This window comes from Apteryx mantelli, chromosome 2 (genome assembly GCF_036417845.1).
Source record: "Apteryx mantelli isolate bAptMan1 chromosome 2, bAptMan1.hap1, whole genome shotgun sequence".
Taxonomy (NCBI): Eukaryota; Metazoa; Chordata; class Aves; order Apterygiformes; family Apterygidae; genus Apteryx; species Apteryx mantelli.
This window is the reverse complement of record NC_089979.1, coordinates 9,348,680-9,371,166: the sequence shown is the minus strand read 5'-3', so window position 1 is coordinate 9,371,166 and position 22,487 is coordinate 9,348,680. Positions and strand designations below refer to the sequence as shown.

Sequence of the window (22,487 nt, the reverse complement as noted above, 5' to 3'; positions counted from 1 at the left end):
GTCAGTTTTACTATCACACACTTGATTAAATTGCTAGCACCATCACTTTTTAACTTCTTATTTATTTATGAGAATTTAAGAAACCATGTAATAAAAATATGTTGCGTTTGCCACGTTCCCACCTAGCATTAACTGCACAGTCAAATGGTTCCCTTCAGGTACATTTGAAACTAGCAAGATTTGGAAGAGCAAGTAATCTGTTAATATCAATTTACCTGAATTTTGTTGATGGAGATGATTATCTTCAGAGCCGATATAAAACTTGAAGCTATCACTGGGTCCTCATAATCACTTAGTGAAAGACTTTGCGAGGACAGGCTTGGTAATCTTGCTTTAAAATGCTGTGAAAATTGTTATCCTAATCCCAAAAGGAGCTGACTAGATGTAACACAATCATAAGCAAACAAAGTGCCTGCTGAATCCCTAATGGAGTGACTCTGTGGCCGTTCAGGTTAGGATAGGAAGCTACTTTTGGCAGTAATGACTTGAACTGACAAATAGAAAGGTTTTTTTTTTTTTTTCCTATTTTTTCCCCTTTTAAAGGGACAGCTTATTTTACTGTAATTATGCCAATGCCACCTTCGGTAGGGAGCGATAGGGGAGGTCAAGCCCCTTTGAAAACACTTTGGTCAGTTTTAGAGTAGCAATTTAAACATCACTGAGAGAGTAGAGGAGAAATCTGAAGTGTATCTTAACTATAGAGAACTAGAAGGAACAAAATGACAGATAACATAGAAAATTTCCTGGAACTGTGATTAAGTGATGAGAAAGCTAGAGAGAGCTGGCCATAACAATGACATAGGGCAATTTCAGTGATGCTCAGTGCTGTTTAGCATTATCTAAGAGATAATCACTGTTTGAAGAAGTGGGTGAAATTCTGCTCCCATATACTCTAGTGAAAGGCAAGTGATTCCTCTGAAATCAGTGGATTTAGACCCAAGACAATTAAAAGCAGATAATTACCCATTCAGTAGTTTTAGTGTAGGCCACCACAAACCTCAAAGTGAGTTAATGCTGTCATTGCTGTATTCAGAAATTGCAGTGGGCAGGTGTTATGCTTAAGCAATATCTATCTTAGTAAATTAAGCATGCCCAGGATTCTTCCTTGATGCTCAGACCCATCGTCATACCATGAAGCTCTCTTACCATCCAGCACAGGATGGCTGCATACAAACCGTCCATTGGGATGGTTCCAGGCTTCTCCTCAGTTTCTGCTCCAAGCTTGGGAAAGGTTATGGAGAGCACTAACTGTCCTGGATCAGGAGTGCTCTGGGATTGTCCTACCAATTTCATATCATGGACATTTGGGTTCCAGGGCCTGGGAATGCTCCCCAGCACTGTTTAATTTACTGTAGATCAGGCATATTTGGCTGTCATTTCATTAGCTTTCTTTCTTAAGTGCATTGTTCCAGGCTTGCACCTCCATCAGTTAAGGTAAAGAGAGCTGTGATGTAACCCAAAGAATGAAGAAACTTATTGCAATTGCTAAAGCACTCTGGCCTGCCAGCATGTCAAATATGAGAAAATAATCTTGCTGGTGTCAGAATCTTAGTATCGGTATCTTAGTTATTGGGGGTTCTGGTTTCCCACAGAAAACAAGTTTATGGGATCTTGCTCTTTATGTGGTAGGGCTGTCTTTCTGTTTGTCCATCAATCCTGTCTTCACCCAGAACCTCTGAATCTGGTGGACAACCATTTAACAGAGGGATAGCTTGTACATCTGATGCTTACACATGTGCATGAACACACACACACACTCAATTTTATCCTTATTTTCTTTTACTTTCAAGAAGAAGCGTTATCTGTGGAGATGTCACTGCATCTAAAATTATCTAATTCTTTGTGGAAGTCACCAGAGTGATAAAAGACAGATTTTTGTGAATCATGAATAAATGCTCCAGCTTGAGGAACATGGAAACACCTTTTCTTTGACAAAACTTACCTTATTTTCGCTGATTTAATTACCACTTGCTCCAATGTCTCATCAGCTGGAATTGGATGAAAGTCTTCTCTGTAACAGCTGACAAAAACATGTATAGTCAGGAAAATGTGTGTGCTGGGATCAGTTCCAACCGTTTGAAGTTTGACTATGAAGATAATTTGACTTTCAGGAGGTTTTACCTCATGCTGTGTTTTATCCTGGGACTCTGTAATTTTAACTTTCCTCTGCTGCAGAGTGATGCTCAGGCGATCAGGGGAAGGGGCTTTGTTCAGCCCCAACTTTGAATCTTCGGGACAATGCTGCGTTCTCACTCAGAGCGTCACTGGGTAAGCAGCTTTCTCAGGAGTATAGTCTTTAAGCGCCTTCTTTTTCCCATGTGTCTCTGTCTGGACAGCAGTGATACCATAACTATCATCCCAAAATCCATAACAAGAGAAAAAAAAATAAAAAGTTTAGGATGTTTTCAGCAATGCAACATGGATGTTAATCACATTTATTATCAAATAAATGCATTCATTTGCTGAAGGCTATGCAGGATAGGTCTGTCACTAATGCACAGATTCAGGCCAAACTCCTGTGATTTAGCAGCAGGAGAGCAGATGGTGCGGTCTGAAGTTCTGCGAAGAAGGGAGAAAGGAAAGTCTGAACGTCGGTGCTGTATTTCTCTGTGGACAGAGAGCAAGGAGTGTGGAAGAAATGTACTACTTCTTTCTGGTTTTTTTTTTTTTTGGTTTTTTGTTTTTTTTTTAATGCAGTTTAAACACATGCTGCTATGTAGCGGTTGCAATGAGTATGTGACTGCAAGGGCTCCAGCGACATGTTTGTGTGACCTGAGGCAGGGTGAGCAACCAGCATTCCCTTCCACCCACCTCTGCTCCCAGTCCGTCCTCAGGGACTTCTGCCATGCCACCACCCGGCTGGGGCTTTAACCACCTCTGCCCTGAGAAGTGAGCTGCAACACATGGACTCCTCTAGAAAAAAATCTTGCAAGCCTACCTATCTTACATGCCTATTACGGCAAAATGTATCCAAATATATATATATATAAAAATATATCATCAGCTGCTAATGTGGAATAGAGAATGAAGCATTGTTTAAAAAAAAGCTGAATCCAAGCATGAAGCAGATGATCGAAGTTTTAACTTTAATTACACTTTATTATACTATGATAAATGCTTCCATGAAAGCACCTTTTGGTAGCTGTTTAATAAACTTTATTTAGAAAAGTAGCAACAGTGCAAATGATACTTTTTTCTAAAAAAGCCTGATTATAGTCCATCACTTCTCCTTTACTCCTCTGCCGTCACAACTTTTACAAGATATTTAGTGAACTCTATTTAGAAATGCACTAGCTCTGTAAAGTTTCTTTTTATCTGAAATTACATTTTGGAGTATGTTAGCATTACTTTTTAAATTATATTTTATTTATATTTGCATAATTTTCATTAAGGACAATTTTCTAAATGCATTAATGTTTTTCCCCTTCTTTTAGAAGAATAGAAAAAGAATTCATCTCTTAAAGGGATAATTAAGTATATATATTAACATTAATTTATTCCTGTTCTTAAAACTTCTTTCACATTTATTCAAAATTGAAAATGCATCCTGTTCTTTATAACAGTTTTTCTTCAATCTTTCTCATTAAGATTTTGCTGAGATTGTGACTAACTGCATGAAACCTCCTGAAAATAATGAGTGTGAAACAGTCATGCAATTTTAATGCTTCCAGTATGAATGTTTTGTTTATTTGTCTAAAGTTACTAACAATTCTTTGCTTTTTAAGGTGTCTGACATTGTAAAACATTCATGAATTCGAATACTGTCTTAAGGAAGGAAGGAAAGGGAGAGAGGCAGGAAAAAAGGAAGGTAGAAAAATTGTGAAAATATGTAGTGACAACAGCAGAGATGAGGTAGGAATGGACTATGAGTTGCTTTTGCCGCATTCACAGGTAGAAGCTCTCCTAAGCTGGAAAATTAGAAAGAGGCTGCTTCTCAGAAGCACTTCTTTTCTTCTATCACCAAACTTTAGATTTTCAGGTCGAGGTTTCTGCACCAGAGACACCACAGAATTTCATCAGCTGGAGACTGCTGTTGCCTGGCCCATAGAAGATGCACAAAATGCATTAGAACTGAATGACCGAGTATTACTGCGTTCCTCAACAGTTTTGTTGGCATGTTGTGACCAAAGAGTCGGAGGTAGATGAGCTGCCTGGGTTGGTGGAGCAGAACGTATTTATTGAGATATACTTACTGGACAGTCGTGAAGGGAACAGAGCTGTTGCAATGACCTTTCTGCAGAGCTGTGCCAGTGTATTTTCACCTGTAGCATAAATGTTTTTTCCAGAAAAGCAGTGAGTAAAATCCCTGTTTTACTGACGACATAGCTCTGTTTTCCATAAAGGAAAGCGGGAAATGCGGAGATCATACTGAGACTCAAAACCTGTTCAGCGCTGATGTGCTCCTGATGGTTATGCTTTCTTCTCTGAGTGCTATATGCATCCTGTGAGACTTTTACAGACCCGTGCAATGCCTTGCACTGCTTCTCTGTGGCTTCCAAAGGCAATTGTTAGTGGCTAAGGGCTCTGGATTTGTGAATCCAGAGAATACTAAGGCTTCGATTAGATAGAGAGAAGTTACAACAGTCCAGAACACAGAAAATATTTAATGATTTAGCCAGTGCTGTTATTTCCATGATATTAGGTGTCAGACGAACTGCCAAAGCAATGGTCGCTGCAAACTTGCCAAAGCACTCACAGCACATCACTACAATCCCTTTCTTTTTTCATGAGCCCTGGTCTGTGTTCTGCTGACTTTCTGCACCTGACACAAGGAATCAGGAGAGAGACTGCGGGGCTGTCTGAACCCACTGGATTACCAACCACCAGGGCCAAAGCCCTGAAGAAACCTTCTTAGAGGGCAACTTCCTTAATGGCAGCCCAGCACTCCCACTGGTCTGTGCTGTGGGACTTGGCATTCCCAACTCCTTCCCTTCTCCATGGTCCAATAAGATGGCTCAATGTTACTCAAGAGGTTGTTTTATTCGAGCTAGTTTTCAAGACTCTGGAAGGAGTCTCGAAAATCAAAGCGCTGTAATATGCACCTTGAGAAGAAAGGGAAGGATACACTGAGAACCTCCACTTCTGATGCTGTTACTTACGCCATACTAGAGGCATCAATATTTACCATTTCTAAATCATGGAGAAATCGTGGCCTCATTCTGCTCAGGCAGAGAACAATTTTACACACCAGCATTAGGCCCGTATAGAAATAGGCAGAACCTGCAGGGGTGGAAAGCTCCCTGGATTTAAGCAGGGCTCTGCCTGAGGATGGTTATCATGTCTTGTTCTCAATTCAGAATTTGTTTCTTAAAAGATCAGAACCAGCGACTTAGTAAAACCCAGTGATTTGGCATGCTTAGGTATTTGGGTGAAAGCCAAATTTTAATGCAATCTGTTTCAGTTCAGGCGAACAAAAGATGAATGGTTTACCTACTGTGACTGTGAAATATTCATTTAAATGTCATTGCTGTGGCTGCCTGCTTTTCTTTGCAACAGGGTTCTGCTGCAGAGTTTGCTGCTCAGTTCAAACTGGGGCCTTCACTACTATGGTAACTAAGTAATGTTAATGCATGTTAATGTTGTATATAAAAGGATGTGAATGCACTCAAAGCTCCTTTGTACTTGCCTTGACAGAAACGCAGGGAATAAAGAAAATGTTAGCACTCTATGTAGTCTTTAGAGCTTTGTGGAAAACTGAATCCAAGAAATTCAAAATTCCATGCTTTGGCAGATTAATAATAATAATAATAATAATAATAAAAAATGTTGTTGATTTTTGTAAAATCTGCTGGAACGTGGCTGTAAGAGCCAGGTGCTGATCCTACTTAAATTGCTTGGATGCTGCAGTATTTCAGGATTTTTTTGAATCCTTCCCAATTTACAGTGATATAGAAGTAGGATCAGAACCTTGTCTCTAATCGCTGCTGCATTTCAAGTTTTGAGCAGAGTTGGTTGCTTGGTGGGAATCATGAAGCAGAAGTCACAGGGTATGCTGTAGAATTTTCTCACTGGATCCAACTACATCTTTGGAAATAGGTTGAGCTTCATGTGCTCTCTTTCTGTCTCTTCCAAGACGATTACCATTCAGCCTCCTCTCTAAAACAGTAAGATGTGATTCCCCTCATCTCGTTCAGCTATCTGAAAGAGATGCAGTAGTCTAAGCAGGTCATCTTGAACTCTGTAGTTCAGAAAGATGCTAATTAGAGACAGGCACCATCTGGGAGCACCGCTCTGAGTCATCTGTAATAGGATGCGCTGAGCCTATTGATCCTAGTTGTCCTATTGATTTTCCTCCATTCATTACAGAAGGATATAACTAGAACAGAAACCAGTATCTTACACTATACATTGAACTGTTACATGACTGTAGCAGTGGATGTTGTCTCCTTTGACTTCAGCAAGGCTTTTGACACTGTCTCCCATAACATCCTCATAGGGAAGCTCAGGAAGTGTGGGCTAGATGAGTGGACAGTGAGGTGGATTGAGAACTGGCTGAATGGCACAGCTCAGAGGGTTGTGATCAGCGGTGCAGAGTCTAGCTGGAGGCCTGTAGCTAGCGGTGTCCCCCAGGGATCAGTACTGGGTCCAGTCTTGTTCAACTTCTTCATCAATGACCTGGATGAAGGCACAGAGTGCACCCTCAGCAAGTTTGCTGATGATACCAAACTGGGAGGAGTGGCTGATACACCAGAGGGCTGTGCTGCCATTCAGAGAGACCTGGACAGGCTGGAGAGGTGGGCAGAGAGGAACCTCATGAAGTTCAACAAAGGCAAGTGCAGGGTCCTGCACCTGGGGAGGAATAACCCCATGCACCAGGACAGGTTGGGGGTTGACCTGCTGGAAAGCAGCTCTGCGGAGAAGGACCTGGGAGTGCTGGTGGACACCAAGTTAAGCATGAGGCAGTTAGGACGCAGAGGTGAAGATGTGAGGCGAAGTCCATACAGAAATTAAGAAGTGGCAGAAGCAAGGGAAGAAATTACAAAACAGAACTTCCAACCTAATACTGTAGCCAGCCATTAAATTCTCTGCAAAGCATATTCAGATCAGCTCTGTGCACAGCCTAAAGACAGTTATATCCTCACTATATTTCACATGCAACTTCATCATTTTATTTTAGCAGATTAATGTCTCTTGTTGGAATGTATTTTTCCCCAGTTACATTCTCCCATATACTTATGATCAAAGAAATATAAGTTATATGGCCACCAAAGGAGTCACAAATAATGGGATTTACCATGCATTATATTATAATGTGACTAGCCATAGAAGGAAGGAATGCAGGGTAAAACCTACTATTTATTTTCCTTGTCCGGGGCACATTTGACCCTGTGTTGCTCAAATGTGTCTGAATATATCATGATTTAAATGAAAAGAAATTCCTCCACATCATAATTGAAATTTCTATTTATTAATAAGTGGTGCAGTTTTTAAAGACAGAACATAAAAAAATCATTTAAGAAGTATTGTTTGCATAATATATTGAAATAAACATATTAAAGTTGTTCAAATATTGGACAGTGCCAGAATATAAATTACACATACAGTTTAAAAATTACAATAAATAATATTATAAAGAGCACTAAAGGCCACTTGTATAAAAGTTGTGTTCCCTTGTCAGCCAGAATCTGAAAAGCATCTTTGTAGCATGGAGAAAATTTCAGTGAGCAAGGCACAAATACTAGTAATAATAAGATGCCATAACTAGAAAACAAAATGCAGTTGGCTATGTAACCTTCAGTCTTAGCATATTCTTGAGGATGGAAATAGGATCCCACTTCCACTATTTTGCTTCACGTAACTTCAAAGAGAAGCTACTAAAAACTTAATTGGGAAAGCCTAAATAATCAGAAGCAATAGTGATATCCAAAGCCTTCATTTCTTGAGGTGCCCAACTAAAGACATTTGAAAATGACCCCTTTTTCTTCTGTACCTCTGAAAATGGTGCAGAACACCCAAGTTCAGCTGGGCTTCTGAAAAAAACAATACCACTCCAAATTAATGTGGTGCTATGGAAAATTTCAGTCTGCAGCTCTTGGGCTCCTAAAGCTTAGCAGAGAGGGCCATGGTGTGTAAGGAATCAAGATCCAGCTCTTTCTCATGTGCTTTACACTAAGTGGGACAAATTCAGTTCTTGCATAAGCAGATGCGACGCCACTGCAACAGCTGAGCTCTCAGTGAGGCTGAATTTGCTCCTTAATCTGCATTTTCTGATTGATTTAGGCTCTGATCCTGCAAACTGATTGGACCACGTTGCTCGCCTGAAGGCCACAAGTCAGCAGCCCCTCTACGCACAGGTTCAGGTGGAAATTAGTTTGCGGTGTTGCTGGGCCACAATTTGAAGCACAGCAAATTGAAACTATTTCCACTCAGAACCTTAACAATGAAGCAAAGTTACGGATTAGAACAGAGCAAATATACCCAAAGTCAGTTCAGGGACAGATCCCATCAGCCTCTCCACTTGTTCAACCCTGGTTTATTTTGATAGGAACCGTATTAACTATCTGATTAGTTCACTGCAGGAAAAAGCCAAGGCAAGGGCAATAGTCACTATTTGACTTGATTTTTCTTAAAGGAGCAGCTCCAGTAGTGGAGCATAAGTAACATTTTCTATAACTACATACTCTTGTTTGACGTTCACTTCTGCATTAATGAAATTTTCTTGGTTTGACTCTAAGGTGAGGAAGTTTGAATGATAACAATGCTGCAAAGAAAGGAACACGGTGTAAACACAGATTCACCTTTCCAAAGACTTACAGGTGTGCTTTATTTGTTACTGACAGAAAAATCAATATAAAAATGTAGATAAGAAAAAATTGTCCAAATCAGTGCTGTCTTTCACAAAGAAATTCATAAACAAAGGCAGATTAGGTTTGTTACTGACTTCAAGGAGAGCAGAGGAAAGACCCACACTTGCTAATTACAAAAAAATATTTCAAGACCTGAAATGGATTCTTGGTTACTCATAGGAGTTAAGAGTCAGCAAAGAGTGCATTCCAACAGTTAATTATCTTTAAGGTTAATTATATGTAAACAAAGGGTCAAAGTCAGTCTGCATGCCAGAAAGGTCTGACCCCATCAACATTGCTAGCAGTTAAACTGAAATGTCATACACTAATGGAAGATGAGATAAATCTAATTCATTCCCACTATGAAGAATACTGTTGACTCAGACGCCTCTCTCAGCTGAAATTGTGAATAATTGTTTCCTTGTACGTGATGAACCTGTCCCACAAAGCAGTTCCTGACTTTTTAAATGTTGCCTCAATACAGGGTCAAGAATCATGGATACCTTATTGCATTTTGCAGTTCCTAGGAATATAAGCTTGTAGTGAAGAATACACTCAGCTACGTTTTGAAGGGGACTCAAATTCCCAAATACTTCTCCTTGCATACACATATGAAGCCCGTTGTTTGCCTATGCACGTGGGAAATGCACACTCAGCCACCATGTATGCCACAACTCTAATTCTGATACACACGCACAAATGCTGGACTTCCACACAATGCTAGGATGCACGTGCAGTCTCTCTGGGTGCATCTGGAGGACATCTGGGAGGTTTGACCCATACAGCCAGGCTCCTCAGTGGATACAAAGTTGGGTAGATTAGTTGCCTTGAAAGGCATCAGCGACTGATTTGAGCCCAAATGGCATACTCTAATCTGTTCAGCATGCACATAGGCCAATAAATCTTAAGGTGTTTAGCTACCTACCTACCGCCTGAAGTCTGAAAAAAATAAAAGAGCTGGGCCGTGGAAGGTAAGAGTGGGAGTAATCTAATTAACATTAGCCTAAAATAGATCAAGCTGCCACTCCTACATAATAGTGAGAGAAACACCTGCACTGTGCATCCATTTTAGACCTTTATTGTCATGCAGGATGAGCTGCCCACTGCAGATGTCCTTCTCTAGACAAGATGCTTACCGTTCCAATGGTTAGAGTTGGGGGACATTAACACCACCCTCAAGCTACTGCATTTAATTGTACATCTAGTCCCAAGGGGCACAGTTTGAACCTGGGCTAGCCAAAGATGTTCTGGTGTGAGAGAGGCTGGGGTGCTGGTTCTGTCTTCTAGGGAGAAAAGGGAAGAAATTAAAAGTTTGGCTATACCCTTACATAGGACAGAAAAATATAGTTAAGGCATAAACTGTTTTTCCGGATCCTTTAAATTACAATGCTAGTCCCTGCTGTTTTCTGATCTCTGTAACCTGTGACATAATTCTGTGGGGTAAATAGGGTAATTCTGATGCCCTTACCTCAGTCTAGTCAGGCAGTGCCCCAGCTTCCATCTTGGTTCCTTGGCTGAATAAGCATTCAAGGATTTAGGGCCAAATGTACCCTTCCCCCACCTCCGTCCCACCCCCAAACAAAGCCACAAGGGTGCTCAAAGGGCAGTGAACCACAGTTCTGCTGCTGTGTGGACTTAGAGGCGCCTAAGAACCCCAATGGGTCCAATTCAGTGAACAACAAACTTGCTAACACCTACCAAAAACACTGCTTTCGGCATGAGGGCTGTTACTCACCACTACTTTCCGTCAAGAAAGAAGTTGTAGTGGCTGATTTGTCCTTTTTATTACTACCCAGACATCTGAAGCACTTGTTAAGAAGACTTGGCCATGATGAGGGAGAGCGAGGGTGTCCTGCTCATGCTTCCTGTTTTGCTCCAGCTTACCATGAGCATCATCTGTATAAAAGCAAAAGTTCATCACTCATAACCTAAAAAGATCCATTAGCCTCCCTGTGGGGCCAGGGAACTCTATTTTCATGGCCAAAGATCCCTTCCAGCTCACATCCTGGATTTCTTTGCTATAAAACCAGGTCATGGTGGGAGCTGAAAGACGATGCACATCCTGGACTCAATTTGAATTGGAGTCTGATGAAGTTAGGGGACACATCCCAGGCCTGGGATGCTCTCTGGGTCTTACCTTGCTGGAGACCCTCAGTCTTGAGGGTAGACTTACCTACAGTCCTCAGGTAGGAGGTACTTGGGAGACGCATAGGGTCTCAAGCACTCCTGTCCATTTGGGATTTACACTGGCCGGTGGAGGCAGCTTGCTGATTGCTACTAACCCTGCTCTTAGGCATGAAGCTCTCCCTGTTCCCTGCGTGTGGTGTCTAATGACCTAACTCAGGCTTCTGGACTGCACTCAGGAGCCTGCCAACTAAAAGCTAAATATCACAGTAGCAAACTGCATCACCCTTGCATCCCCCACTAATTATGCCCTTAGTCCCTTCTCTTCAGAGCAAACAAGCCCTGATTCTTTCAGAATTATGGTAGAGTTATGTTATCAGTTTAATGCTATTAAACATATACAGCATCTGTAAGGTGGCATTCCTGTTCTAACTAGCAGACAAATTCTTATTTCCTTCCACATATCATCTGGAAACATTATTCTGTTCCTGGCCAAGAGTAATGCTAAGCCTTTAGTGGTGCAATATTACAGCCTAGAGCTAGGCTCTTGTGAAGTGTTTTGACAAATGTTTGTTGCCAACACAGAAAGCAGAACTGATGCACACCCTGTTTTTAAGCCAGACCATGCAGGAGAATTCTGAGCAAATGACCCTTCTGAAGAGAGCTGTGACTAGTTTCAATGCAAAGAAGTGTCTTAACATAAACATGACAATAAGCTAATCAGACCCTCCTTGACCATCTTGTTGGGGCTCTTCCAAAGTTTCCAGAGAGTGTCCAGTGCATCGGGCATCTCCGAGCCCACGACCAGTGCCTTTTAGGAAGAGGCAGACCTTACCTGGCCTGTTAGCATGTCAGTCAGTATTTCATGCTGTGGCTGCAGATACCCCACTCCGTGTTTCTAAGCTGTGTATGGTAACTCGGTGCCCATAATAAATGTTGACTTTAGGACAGCTCAGCTACTAAGTGCACACACTGCAGCCAGCAAATCCTGCTTTCTCTGGGACTGCATCCTATATGCAGGTGAAGACTTGCTTAGATTTTGTCTTGGAATTAACATACTTTTATAATGAGTTGATTTATGGATTTTCAGCCAGATTTCATGCTGAGAAAAGTTCTCCTTAATATAATCTGGGATGGGAGGGATTAGAAACCTCAGCTGAAGAGTTGGAGGGGGAAGTGGGCAGGAAACTGCATGGCATAGCCACAGTCAGGAACAATCACAACCAAATTTCTCAGATCACCCTCCATTTTTGGCTGCCTCAATTTTTGATTGCTTAGATCCAGATAGCATTTTTAAAAGGGCCAAACTGAAATCAATGGGAATGGCAGATTCTTGACACACAAGGAAAACGAAGCAGGCTTTTCTGGCATACACTTACATTTGATTTCAGAATAGATGTAGCAGTGTTAAAATCTCATATAGGGCTTTTTCATTTAATTTTCACATGAGGGTTAAATCTTGAGTTGCCACTGCCATGTATTACTATAATAAAAAGCCCTGCTGCAGGTGCAATGCAGATATTTCCAAGAATCACTGACGGCCAAAGATTTTTTTTCAACATGCCAAATTATAATGAATTACACCTCTCTCAGCTATTTTTGTTCTCTTTCCATTTGGACCTGAAACTGCATCAAACGCAGACTATCTTTCAGCTATTTTGTCAATTAAGTAATTACCGGCATTGTACCTCATGTCATCATAGTCGCTGGCCTCAGAACAGAACAGCTTTGTGGACTCAGCCCAGTCTTCAAAGGGTGTAATTGGTATGCCTTATTGACTCAAGGTACTAAAGCAATTTGTTCTCCCTGAAGATCTGGCCCAGAAGAGTGAATCATTATTTCAGCTAAAGAAGCAGACGAAGTCTTACGGTAAGAAGATCCTAACCTTTTAGATGGCTCTTTAAATTGAGAATAAACAAAGAAGATGAAAGTGATACCTATGTCTGGAACGTAATAGAAGCTCCCTGGAGGGAATGATTGTCATGAAATGTCAACAATGATGAAGAATCAACAGACACAAAGTTTACTTTAGTGGGCAAAACCCAACAAGGTACCTTCCACTGATGGGCTCTATTCAGGCCTGTGCATACCCCGTTGCAGATACACACAGGAAGCCCAGTGAGCTACGTCTTTTCCTTGTGCTCAGTTGTACAGATGCGGTATAATCAAGCAGACACTACAGAAAGTTCACTTTCCAATGGCTTCCATTGACCAGATCCTCATATCTTTGTTGTCGATGCTCTAACCACGGTGGTAAAGTCTTTGCATGCGCAGAGTGACAGGGGTCAGTCTCAAGAGGAGCCGTGTTAGAGAACAGCAGCCTCTCCACTAGCAGCTGGGCTCCATGGCTGCACCTCGGATTGATGGGTTGGGAGTGGGAGCCCTCCCACTGACTGTGGACATCTCCAACATGCCTACTTCTAAGCAAGTCACCCTCCGCTCCCTTTGCAGTCAGTAGTAAGCTGGTCATTGTAGGTAACGGAGTTAAAGGTGTGAATAATCTCACCATAAAGCAGAAACATGCTTTGATTAAGTTGATTTGTACCCTCTGCTCACCAACTGAACTGATTAGTTTTCTGCCAGCTGTAATGAGTGCAGAGCCACCTAGCTTAACATCAAATGGACACTTCTTGGACACCTAGAGTGAGATCAGATGAATCCTGCATATCATATTTGGCCGGGTCAGTTTCACTAGCTGTATAGATAACATATTCCCCCCCCCCCCCCAGTGGTGAGGTCTGGGCTTCATTCTTACCTGTGCCTGGTGGGCTGGATTGTTTCCCTACATTCCCTCAAAACAAATGGCAATTCTCATGTAAGAAGTTTGGCTGACACCTGGAGAGCATACTTATCCCTCTGTTGCTCAGGGACAGATTTCATGAGCATGGGATTCATTTGTACATTGATGTTAAATATGGCACACATACATAGATTTGGATCAGGCCATTTCCAAGTAAGCCAGACCCTGGCAGCATTCTGCATGGTGTAACTCCCAGTGAACAGAATTGTAATACTTCGCACATCTGAGGAGCTCAAATTGCTTGGCAAATATTAGTGAATTGAGCCTCATGACCTCCTTGTGAGGTAGGGAAGTATAACTCCCAATTTACAGATTGGGAAACTGAGGCGCAGCTAAATTATGCAGCTTACTTAACATCACATAACTCAATAAAAGAGCTGGGAGTAGAAACTTGGAGTTCCCTACACTGGACAACCTTCTTTAGAACAGAAATATAGCTGGGCCCCAGAAGAAACAAATGGGCTTAGCAAAAGATTTTCTACAGAATAGTATTGTAATCACACTTTTAGCAATTTCATAACCACTAGTGGAGCTCTTCAAAGTAGTTTGGGGGATTTAGATTTATATTTTGCAGTAAAGCAATACCCATGACTAATTCCAGTAGATGGCTTTGACAATTTTTAAATTCTGCATGTAAGATCACATGAGAAACATTTAGTTTACAAAATCATTTCAGCAAGGTCATTTAATTTGACTTAGCTTTTTCCCTGCTTAGAATGTAGGATGCTCTTGGCTAATTTGGGTAGAGATTGATTTACTTACACTGGAAAATGGATTCAGATTTATTTCCATAGAGAGATATTGTTCCTGAAACTATTTTGACTTTGCTGCTCTGTTTACAAAAAGTAGCAAGGACCATCATATCTTGCCTGTTATCAATCCACCATTATTGTATTGAAGAGTATCAGATAGATATGTATCATAGAAGAAATCAGCTGTACCATTTATATAGGGTAAAGTCATGCAAACCATGCTCAAAACTAAGCTGCTTAGTTTTGGTAGCATGAAAAAAACTGCATTAGTAAATTGTATGAAATGGTGCAGAATGACTACCACTAATATCACATGCATCTTATGCAGCCATTGGTGTTTTGAACTAGTAAGCTTTGGGTGTAGAGTAAGTGAGATATACAAAGTATGCTTACATTACATGGAGAAGTCAGCCAGTGACTGCCCCCACACACACTTTTAAACTGGCTTATTTGAAGGGGTCCATATTGAATCTGAAATCCCATCCCCTGTTGAAGACAAAGGCATGGAGCCACTTGGTGTAAAAGGATCGGTGTCTGTGTCCGTTTCACCCTCTGCTAGGTAGCATTTCTCTCTCATCCATGCTGATCCCCCGTTTGGGCCAAAGGGGAAGTCGTCTCTGTCTTGGGAGATACTGAAGCCACTTGGGGAGCGCTCAAGTTCCTCGTGGTTGACAGAGAGAAGGGATAACGGAGTATCGCTGTCTCTTGTAAAGCTCCTCCTCTGCCTTGGAGACACCTTATCAGAGTAAGGGCTCTGCAGGTCTCCGTGGGAGTGGTAGGTAACCTGGGAGTCCATTAATGTAAATATAGGCAAAACTGTTGGCCTTTCTGCATACGAAGTCGAGGAAGGTGCGGCTTGCAGTTTGCCAGAGTTTTGCCCACCTATTGATAAAGGTTGTGAATGAGTCGTATGACCATGTGCTGAGAAACCATAAGGACTGACTTTGTTGACTGGAACCTGCTGGAAGTTATGAGGATTTTCATGAGCACACTGCTCAGTGTATTTATATATTATTGTTTTTAATTCAGAATATTTGTTTTCTTCCCTCTTCTCCTTTGCAGGAGAAACAGTATCTTTCAATGGACTTATCTCAGCGACTTGTATTTGCAGCTGTTCCATATGATGCATATGCATATCAACAAGAAAATCCAGTTTCTTTCCCATGTCATTAACCTGAAAAATACCAATTTTATCATATTGTCTCAAGTCAGTTATTCAACAAAACAGTCAGCGCTTTCATAGGTGCACTGCCAAGAATGATGTGCTGTCATTGCTATCGGTCATAAAGGCACCTCCAGGGTCATCATGACTTTCCCTTGGAAGCTGGACTGCAGTGGATGCCAGTTTATCCGCTAACTGCCTCAGACTAAGAAGCCCAGTTCCTATGCACTGTGCCAAAAATTCCTGACATTGCTGGGTATATGGCAGTCCAGTATCCAAAGGGAGTCTACAACATTATGGCCAAAGTTATGATAATATACTGCGGATAGCTATTACCAAAGGACAACAGATGGAATTACCTTTGCACACTGACCTACCCTCTTAATTCTTAACAGTCCCTCCATATCAGGGTTAAACGTTAGGACTGATTTCCTTGCTCTTTGTAGTAGCTATTTGTGCCTGAATGTTTACATCCATGAAAGGAATTGATGACAGTTAATGCTATTTGCCTCCATCTTATTTAATTATGCATTTAGAAGTGAGAGTGACTTGACTTGTTGGACAACAGTTTGGGATGCATAAAGAGGGCTCAAAAATACGTGAGGAGGCAATACTTTTGAGTGCTAGACCCTGCAAAAGACAGTGATGTGCTCACCGTAAAACACCAGATATGATAAGCATGAGTTTAAGGAAGTGAAAAAATCACATGTAAACATCACGTTTAGGGTCTTCCTACCACAAAGGATATTACTTCAACAGGTTTCAAAAAGCACACTTCCCAGTTAATTATCACTCTCATGGAAAACTAATGATACGCTTTTTATGATCATTAATATGTCCATGTGCTTCTTGATCACTTAAGAGTACCAATCTGCTTGGGTCAAGCAAAGAATCACACTGAATTTATGTCAGCTTTACCTTTTATACTGTTTTGGTGCTGGCTGATGGAGCCTTGCTGTTTCTGGTTCAGCATAAAGTTAGATGCATGGATAGACAATATTTGACTCAGTTTAAAACTGATGGTAGAAAGTAAACTACTGTTTTTTGAACCAAATTCAAGTGAGTTTACACCAGAGCAGAACCTGTCATGTGGTTACAATGTTTTGGATTTGGTGTAGGGATCCATAAAGTTAGGTTTCTGTACACTCACATAAATGCCTCAGTTTCTTTATCAGGAAATTACATACCTGTCGTTCAACTTTAACAAATTTGCCCATCATACTTTGGTCTTCAGTGTCTGCTGCAGATGCTTTGGCTACATACGGATCATTTCTATAAAGAATTAAAAACTCTATTAGTGTCCCCATTTTCCTTGTATTATGACTAGTAATATATATATAGGAAACCAGAAGTAACACCTTGGCGTGATATTAATATAGCACACTGAAGCCTCTTCTAAGACAAGATTGGACTTAGTTATTTACCATACGAACAGGATAAACAGAAAGACACTCTATGTCATTCAAAAAAAAAAAAACTAAAAAAATTGTTGATTTTTAATTTAAAATTATTTTGTATTCAAAATTAATGTAAAGCAACTAACACAAAGCAAGAGCAAACAAAAAGATCAGAATGAAAGTGAAATTAATCTCAGACATGGTGGAATAATTTCAGGCTTGTGAAAAATTTTGAGACAGTCCAAACAGTGGGACTACAGATGGACATGTGTTTTGAAATTTAATTCCTTCAAACTAGTGTCTTTCAAATTAGTGTCTTAACACTATGTGCAGAGGCTAGAAAACCAGTTTCTTAGAATATGTTCCTAACATGACATAGAACAAATATACCCCAAACCTTTTGTTTTGACAGGTCCAATTCATCTCCTCTCTTTCTGACAGAATGAAAACTTCATAGCTGAGGATATATCTTACTAAAGCAGAAACTGTAACTAAAATACTTCACGTTTTGTACATTGGGTTATCACTAACATGGGTTTATGCAAATTTTGCAATCTGCTTCTTTTCCCAAATGATCATTGCCTCTTCCATATATGTAGAGCTCTGTTTCCATATTTACATGCTTTGAGATTTTTCACTGGGTAGGATAAACCAAATAGAACCCACTTAACATTTTTTCTGCAAGGTTAGATTTGTTCTGAGCAACATTAACAACTTTGGGGTCAGATTGCTGATTGTTTTGTACCTGTGATTCTTTAGAGGTATTTATCAGGAGACTGTTTGTTGCAAGTAAGAGAAAAAAATGTGATTTATTATCGAAGTCTCGCTATTAGGAATGCAGCAATAACATGCCGTCATTTTCACACCCAGAAACCTGTCATTGCAACTTATTTTCAGTAATTCTCACCAATCATTGATTTAAAAGCAATATCATTAAAACTAGGTGCTTGCCATTTTGAGGGGGCTATAATGAAACATCTTTTTCAGTTCAGGAGATAACTGGTTTACCTTCCTACTGTTGGTGATTTATATTTTCAGTAGCTGAATGTTCAGGAATTCAGCATATCAGCAATCAAATGTACATCTTTCTCATATAATCAGATTTGCACACCATAGAGAAGCTGAGCTAGACAGTTAAGACAAAATTATGTTTAAATTTCCATCATAGATTATTCTTAGGGAAGCTAGCGTCATTCTGGTTCAACATTTGCACATATGTAACTTGTAGAAACATATCCTTTCAGCTGATAACATTACTATAACAGTGTGCTGGCTGGATGAATGAAGTACTTGTTCTGGAGTATGAATGAGCATTTTATTTTTGCTTTGGTCTGTGCAAAATACTAAGCAGAATAATTTCACCTGGGAGACTGTTGTGAAGGGTAAGAAAAAGCTCCTCCCTTTTGGGATTTCTTATGCTTGGGAGTAGATGGAGGTCCAGGTGTAAAAATCATATCTACTCTGAAAAAAAGAAAAGTGTAGAACATGATGCAAGTGCTTAAGATCATCTCTAAATGCTAACACAGAACAGAAACTGTTACTCGTCTCTGCAGCAAACAATAGCAAAAATTCAAAAAGCAAGAATGTTTAGGTTTTGGTAAGATACTGAGGGTCATGACATGTTTGTTCTGGTCGAGGTCCACCATCAGTACATTGGATGATTATGGTAATCTAAGCAGCCCCCTGTTTTCTAACTTGGTCATTTGAAACACAAGACTATTTCCTGCGAAGGAACTTAAATTAGTGGAATGATTGTCTAAAGATCTCTAACAACAGCTATTCCTAACAATGTCAGGAGGGACCCATCAGATTTTGTGCTGAATAATGATGATCAGGATTTGGCCCAAGGCTGCAATTCCAGATACTCTTTTTAATAATCCAGTGACTTTCTAGCAGTTATCGTACTTAATTATCACTAATTTTTTTGTTATTAATTATTCTCTTGTTTTAAAAAATATAAGTGCACATGAAGTTTCACAGGGAATCCTGCCTGACTTTTTTTTATTTGGAACAAAAACTGTAAATAATGTTTGGGAGGCTGTAGAGTGTTTAATTAAGTATATTTAACTCTTTTACTAAATCCCTGTCTTCTTTCATTTGGCATCTCCACCTGCTCAGCTGCAAGCAAACCTCTGTTCATTCAGCCCACACACCATACTGGCCAGATATCAGCCAGCTCTAGTCCACAAAATGGATAGTTGTATTAGGAGACCGTCCATGCAGATGCATTGCATGGCTTCATATTGTCCCATGGACTTTTGAAAATGGAGTTTAAAAAAGTTCAAGGCAAGACTCACAAAGCTACTTAGACACTTTCTAGGCACCCAAGCACTGCTGGGCAATCAGACAACATCTCTTCTAACTCCTTTGGCATCCCATTATCCTTAGGCACAATGAGTAGGACTTACCTCCCTAATTTTGTCTGATTATAGTCAATGGAGAGCTAGTCAACACAGTGAAGAGTGTTTGGGGGAAACTAGGGGAGTTTCATCTAACCAAATAAAGGCACTTGCTTTAAGATGGGGTGAATTGCACCATAAATGCCATTAATTATGCTTATTAGGGCTCCATTAATTATAAGAGGAACTGACCGTGTCTTGCTCAGATGTAGAAACCTACATTGTAGACATCCACATTTACATATTAGGTTAATTTATTCAGCCGAATCCCTGCTGGTACTATGTCTTTGCTTCAAAAATGTGTAAAAACACCTTTCCTGTATGTGAGCAAAATGCTGTTGAAGCATTGTGGTTCATCCACTGGTGACGAATCTCAATGCCCCAGTGCTGCAGCGGTGCACCGAGCAGCACAGGTCCGAGGCTGTGCTGGGACTCTTGCCCTGACTCACGCAGGATACACCTTCACCATACAAAGCACTGCCATAAATAAAGTTCGAGACAGACCTAATCAGGCCGGGCACCTTCGCTGCTTCCACAAATCAAGCGAGTATCTGGGTGGCGCTATGCCGCCCAAAATCACGCAGTGGCTCAGTCTAAGGTAGAGGAAGGGTTGCCCAAGGGAACCATGTTGCATAATGTGGACACGACCCCAGACACAGGTTTCTAACATCAGGAGCCCTCATCAACTTCCCAAGCTCAGAAAACATTACTGCATCAAAACCTAAACTCATGTGATGCAGAGGTCAGTTTATACAATAACAGTGTTTTGCGATATAAAGCCTATGAATAGAAAAGTGATATTAAATAAAGAGGCCAGCTTTTCTAGAGCAAAAATGGTGAGGCTGGAACAGAACTTGCTGCACACTTGAAACAGAGATAGTCCAGCATATGGAAAAGCACTTTGAAATAAGAAACTATGAAGTCCAAAGGAAGGAGCTGAGCAGCCTTGCAAAACTGAAGTAAGTCTGGTCCGAATATGCAACAAGAGTTGCACTCACTCAGCCTGTTCTTGGCAGAAATCGAGGGCACATCTGTGTGGTATTTTGCAGATCAGAGTGACTGGGAGGGTCAGGAAATTTGGATAATGCTGTGCTGAGATTGAGCTAAGCTAGTTACACAAATGCAGAAGCTCACGCACATGCCTGCTAACCCAGGGGGACTTGCTAGCTCAAGCTAGCTCAGGATGTGAGCAGCAAAAGTTTCATTTTGCCTGCAGGGTAGACATGCCTCCAAAGCATGCCAGGATGAACTTCGTCTTTGAGGAAACCATTGGGTGGGCAGATTAAACCTGAGGAGTCACAAAGTCTTGAAATTCCCCCCCTTTTTTTTTTTTCATATAGATCCATTGGCACCTGGGCAAAGGGGTTGTAAAACCTTTATTCTGAAGTGGTGGCAATTATTATCCTTTTCGTTCCCTTTTGCACTTGTATCATGTGATTCACCAGGGCACAGGTCAGCACAGAATCCAGCCCAAAAAACAGCTCCATGTAATGAAACCGTTGCTTTTATTTATCATCTGTAGAAAGGGGGAGGGAAGGGGGCGACTTGACCATAATCAAATAATGAGTCAATGGCCAGGAAAATTCCCAGTATTTCTGATTCCCATTTCCTTGCTCTAATCATGAGCCAGCACTCTCTTCCTCCGCAGTTACCCCAGCTCGCGGCTTGCTTACCTTCCTTCTTTGGGAAAAATGCTTTCTGATGAGCAAGCTATGCTGTGCAAAGACATAGCTTCTGAGTGGTCTTATATGTAAAGACAACAGCTGCACTATTCTGTTGCCAAAACAGCTATATATTTTCCCCGTTTCCCAGAGGGCTCTTACCTTGCCTGAAGGTATTTTATTCTGGACAGCATATCAAGATGCCCTGCTGAGTATTGCTCTATCACATCCTTTACATCATAAGGCCTCAACGTCTCCTTGAATTTTTTTTTATAGAGACGAAACTGTAGTATTCTGCACAATAAAGAGAATAATTTCTAACTCCTTTTATCAGTTCCATAGCGATAGTTTGCAACTTTATAGAACAATTGAAAAATGTTCTGGATTTTTGGAAATTGAATATGTTATCTCAGTACAAGGTAACAAATTATAAGCAGTGAATCTGTAATGTCATACCATTTTTCTAAACACATAATATTTGTTTTTTTCATAACTGATAGGCTATTTTTTCTTCAAAAATTATATGCACATTACATCGCTTTCTCAGCACTATTATCATAACTGGAAGCGATTCAAAGCTACAAATTCAGACGTGAGATTTGATTTTGAACAACACAAATTACTGGAGATTTTAGAGCTGAAGGTATGGTTCAGCCTACTATAAAATTAATTTATAGTGTATATAATGCCAAACTATTTCAGCTTGGTTTTCGTTTTGCACCAGGGGAAAGTTTTGAATAGCAAATGTTAATTACTTAGCAATGCAGAAGTTAATAAATCAACAGTTCAAATCATGGGGGCAAAGAAAAGTGTCCTTGAGAAAAAAAGCAAAATAGCTTTATTAATAGGTCCTAATAACTAATAATAGAGTTCTCATAATAAGGTTCAGTGCAGGGGAGAGCACTTGAAAACTGTTTTGCTTCCTCTTTGCATCCTTTTCTTTTTAAGTATTAGGTCACATGGTTGTACGTTGGTGGGTGAACCAAATAGACAATAAGTGTATGTAAAGAATGAGAAGCATTTTATTCTTTTGTTTGTGTCTTAGGCTTGGGATTTGCAGATGTGCTTCATTTTCTTATTGTTTGAGTTGTGCAATTGCTGTGGACTGTTAAAGTTCTGACCTGTTTTTTTCATGTTATAAGTTGTTGGTTTTTTACCTTTTAAAATATACAGACACATTCATTTAGCAAACATAATTCCTGTATGTTTTTAAAAGGTTTTCTGCTATTTTACTCTGTTGCTCATAAGGCTTTCAGTGTTCAAGAATTCAAAATTTTACTTATGCCAATTCTTGGTGAACTATGTGTGATAACAATAGAACCGTACTAAAAAAAATACAAAGGAAAAAGAATCACACTGTTAACAATTTCAGTTCAAATGACTCCTTGATCACGACCCTGAAAACT

At 40.4% G+C, this 22,487-nt stretch overlaps 2 protein-coding genes and 1 long non-coding RNA gene across 3 annotated transcripts in view; all 3 read right to left on the bottom strand.

Moving 5' to 3' along the window:
• The window catches only part of HHLA1 (HHLA1 neighbor of OC90), a 30,455-nt gene extending 29,162 nt beyond the window's left edge, over positions 1 to 1,293 (bottom strand). Inside the window, exon 1 of the mRNA XM_067292596.1 lies at positions 1,131 to 1,293. Within this exon, the coding sequence (XP_067148697.1) occupies positions 1,131 to 1,293 (163 nt within the window). The remainder of the gene's footprint in view (positions 1 to 1,130) is intronic.
• A 6,096-nt stretch (positions 1,294 to 7,389) lies between these two features.
• LOC106496326 (uncharacterized) lies at positions 7,390 to 12,748 on the bottom strand. Its single transcript, XR_001294592.2, has 2 exons — positions 12,599 to 12,748; positions 7,390 to 10,069 (listed from the first exon to the last, which is right to left on the bottom strand). It is a non-coding gene; the product is annotated as an uncharacterized lncRNA (long non-coding RNA).
• A 1,558-nt stretch (positions 12,749 to 14,306) lies between these two features.
• Positions 14,307 to 22,487, bottom strand: part of KCNQ3 (potassium voltage-gated channel subfamily Q member 3) — a 200,584-nt gene continuing 192,403 nt past the window's right edge. Inside the window, exons 13-16 of the mRNA XM_067292269.1 lie at positions 21,244 to 21,375; positions 18,384 to 18,482; positions 16,812 to 16,896; positions 14,307 to 15,636 (exon numbers count right to left, since the gene is read on the bottom strand). Of these exons, the coding sequence (XP_067148370.1) occupies positions 14,899 to 15,636; positions 16,812 to 16,896; positions 18,384 to 18,482; positions 21,244 to 21,375 (1,054 nt within the window). The 3' untranslated portion in view covers positions 14,307 to 14,898. The remainder of the gene's footprint in view (positions 15,637 to 16,811; positions 16,897 to 18,383; positions 18,483 to 21,243; positions 21,376 to 22,487) is intronic.